The sequence below is a fragment of the Arachis ipaensis genome, chromosome B08 (genome assembly GCF_000816755.2).
Source record: "Arachis ipaensis cultivar K30076 chromosome B08, Araip1.1, whole genome shotgun sequence".
NCBI lineage: Eukaryota > Viridiplantae > Streptophyta > Magnoliopsida > Fabales > Fabaceae > Arachis > Arachis ipaensis.
Window position 1 is genome coordinate 4,819,066 of NC_029792.2, and position 3,232 is coordinate 4,822,297.

Genomic DNA, 3,232 nt, shown 5'->3' on the forward strand with positions numbered 1-3,232 from the left:
CCAACAAATGCCACAGCATCATCAGAGAAGAACATAATTAAGCACTCTAACTCTGCAAGTGCAAATGATGATCCTTGCATAGAGTGTACTATGGATTATGAATTCTTTGATTCTGATGAACAATATGAGTCATGAGCAAGAGTAGTTTCAGAATAATGTGATTAGTTTGATATGTAAAGGTTCACTGTTGTTTCAGGATAGCATACTATTGTTGCATGCATATATTGTTTGTTTTGTTTTTGGTAGAGAGAACATATAATTAAAATATAACCTAAAAATCCATCCATATAACATATAAGATTATTCATGTATTGTTTATCACATTTCTATGATAACATTGTCTAGATTTCATGCTACCAAAATTGATAATAACTAGAATTCTAGGTTCCTTATATAGAATTTAATTTTGATGCACTACAAGTGTAAAGCAAATAACTACGCGATTGTGTAAAACATTTTATATTGTCAATGCATCAAAATTAAACTCTATATAAATAAAATTGAGGATTATATTGTAATAAAATCATTAAATTGCAACATGACACAATCTTATATCACAAGTTAGCAAATAGCTGATAAGTTTTGGCATCAAGAACTATCTGCCTAACTGCTGCAACTGCTGCTATAGCTCCCACAATGGAGAAAACAACAGCAATACTCACATTCAGCCAGAAAATGGGAGTTTTCTTGGACGGCCGAAACGTCGAATTGAAGAAGACCGGTGGTAGAATGAAATCAAGTGGCATAAGACCAAAAGCTCCTATGAGAGAGTTTATGTCACCAAAGAAGGGAAGCATTGCTGCTATAACAGTTCCAATAGCTGTACTTAGTGACCTCAAAATCAATCTGGGGACTACATTGCGCTGCGAAAATTCCGGGCTTTTTGGGTCTGAAAATGCTTGTTCCAACACTTCATTTGTGGGCTGCAAGTACACCTGCACCAGAAATGTTAGCAATATAGTTATGCTAGTTCTCTTATTTGTATGCTAATTAATCATAAAAAGTAGCAAACTATATAGAATATTGCTTCAGTGATACTTAGCACTTACCACTCCAACAGCTGCTAGTTGTGCAATTGTGAAAATGTTGGTCATGTAAATAAACCACTTTGGCACCAATGGCTTCCCATTACTGTCCATAAAATTGGTTAAAATGAGGCCTTCTGCTTGGTTTCCAAATGCCCAATAGCCAGAGATGGCTGCACCAAAGAAAGTTACTATAATCACAGCATAACAAATGCATAGTCCCTTGAACATTTTCCCTTTCACTGGTGGTGCTAATGTTGCCTGTGACCAAAGAAAATGCAAGCATAAACATACCACTTTGCATTAAATGAATTATCTGATGATGACTTGAGTAGTACTAAGATTTTCAACTTTTAAGGAACTGATCTAGCTACTTTGAGACCTGGATTTCTGGGACTATTCCATTTCCATATGCTGTAGCAATGATGGACATAGCATTGAAGGCTCCGAAAATGCGACTCTCTGTGTTGCCTTTTATTGAATAATCCTTTTTGGGCCCTTTTGATGAGTATCCTGATTAGCCAAGAATTAAGGAAGTAAAGGGATAAGTTAATTGATTGAATGGAACCATAGCTGATAATTAATTTGGGTGCTAAGGAGGGAAAGGAAAGTACCAATGTAAATGGAACCAGCAATAGCACATGCACTATAGGCCAAGCACAGAATCAAAGACACTAAATTAATGTGTCTTAATGAATGAAAAGATGGCATTTGAGCCAAAATCAGCATGAAACAGCCAAATACCACGATGAACTCATAAAGCTTCATAGAACCATTTGGGTTGGATAGTAGGTAAATCGTCTGCAATTAACACCTCATCATTTTAGTCACATTATAACAAGATTCAAGTGATCTTTGTTTCACTACTACTCACTTTGGCATGTATAGTATATCATCTTCTCATCACTTGATATGTGAGAAATGTAAACCAAACTCACCTTCATGCATTGTCCTCCAAGAAGGATACAAGCCACAACAACACAAAAGCATAGTGCAAATTGAATTGGCCCCACAAGAAACCGACCCCATGGTGGACCTATATCAAATTCAATAAAGTCAAGTTTTGTAATTCATTTTTAAAAATTTGTATTTTAATCTAACATGCCAAACCTTGTTAATATAACAATATTCTAATTTTATGCAGGACTCAAATGAAGATAGTCCTTAACTGCTAGATCACTAGAGTAGGGAAGTTGTTTGGTACCTAAAATGTCGCGAGCCATGTCTCTAAATCGAAGCATGCGCCTACCCTGATTAGCATGGTGCTCAAGAACTAGAGATATCAAGTTGTAGTTATAGAAAGTAACAACAGCAGCAATAACCATGAACAAGATCCCAGCCGTCCATCCGAGAAAAGTGAAAGCAAATGGAAGACTTAGGAGTGGTGGTGCCACTATTGACGTTGTCAAGTGATAACCACAGTGAACCCATGAACCTACAAATCAATCACATTCATGAATCACATCTTGCATTACAGGATATCCTTTTGTATCAACTCCTAAAGATTATTTTGATTATATTGGTGAGAAAAAATTGTGTCAGTTTTTTGTTCATACTTAGTTATCAGTGTGAAGTAAGAATAAATTTGAAAGAATTTGACTAATAAGTCTGCATCAATCCAACAATATTTTTATAAGAACTGTTGAATCTTGAAAAAGTCACCTACATATCACTCTATGTCCCTTTCTAGTTTATAATAATTATTAAAAATTTTCAATAACAAACAGGTCATAGGTAGAATAAATAATCTTAACCTTTTTTTTTTTGAAGTTTAGAAGTTCAATCACAGTTGAAAGTAGTCAAAGATACCACGTTTATTTTGAACTGAAATAAATTCTGTTTAGGACTTCCTATTAGAGCCGTGATCATAATATGGTTACTACAAACTCCTAAACTCTGGTTTGAGTCCTCTAGTGTCCATCCAAACATGTAAAAAGGGCACCTAAGAAAGGTATACGGACCAAACAAAAGAGATCATTAGTTACCTTTAGATTTGAGGACAAAGAGAGCACCTGCATCAACATCTTTTTGGTGCTCATCAACTTGGTTACAATCATTATGCTTCTCTGCTTCATGTGATATAGTGGTAGTTGCAACCAACATATTTCTTCTTCTTCTTCTTCTCTCTCTCTCTCTCTCTCTCTCTATATATATATATATATATATATATATATATATATATATTTGTGTATGTGGGGTGTGTGTGT

The 3,232-nt window shown here is 35.0% G+C and overlaps 1 protein-coding gene across 1 annotated transcript; it reads right to left on the reverse strand.

Moving 5' to 3' along the window:
- LOC107613926 (GABA transporter 1-like) lies at positions 260 to 3,182 on the reverse strand. Its single transcript, XM_016316128.2, has 7 exons — positions 3,011 to 3,182; positions 2,230 to 2,460; positions 1,964 to 2,061; positions 1,640 to 1,826; positions 1,408 to 1,538; positions 1,050 to 1,286; positions 260 to 935 (listed from the first exon to the last, which is right to left on the reverse strand). The coding sequence occupies exons 1-7, from the start codon at positions 3,126 to 3,128 to the stop codon at positions 555 to 557; spliced, it is 1,383 nt and encodes a 460-aa protein (XP_016171614.1). The 5' UTR covers positions 3,129 to 3,182; the 3' UTR covers positions 260 to 554.

Bases quoted from the DNA above. Each gene is read 5' to 3' on its own strand.
- LOC107613926 (XM_016316128.2), bottom strand. From the start codon at position 3,128: ATGTTGGTTGCAACTACCACTATATCACATGAAGCAGAGAAGCATAAT. The intron at 2,461-3,010 runs GTAACTAATGAT...ATTGATTTGTAG, and splicing joins CTTTGTCCTCAAATCTAAAG to GTTCATGGGTTCACTGTGGT. The intron at 2,062-2,229 runs GTACCAAACAAC...AATTTGATATAG, and splicing joins CATGGCTCGCGACATTTTAG to GTCCACCATGGGGTCGGTTT.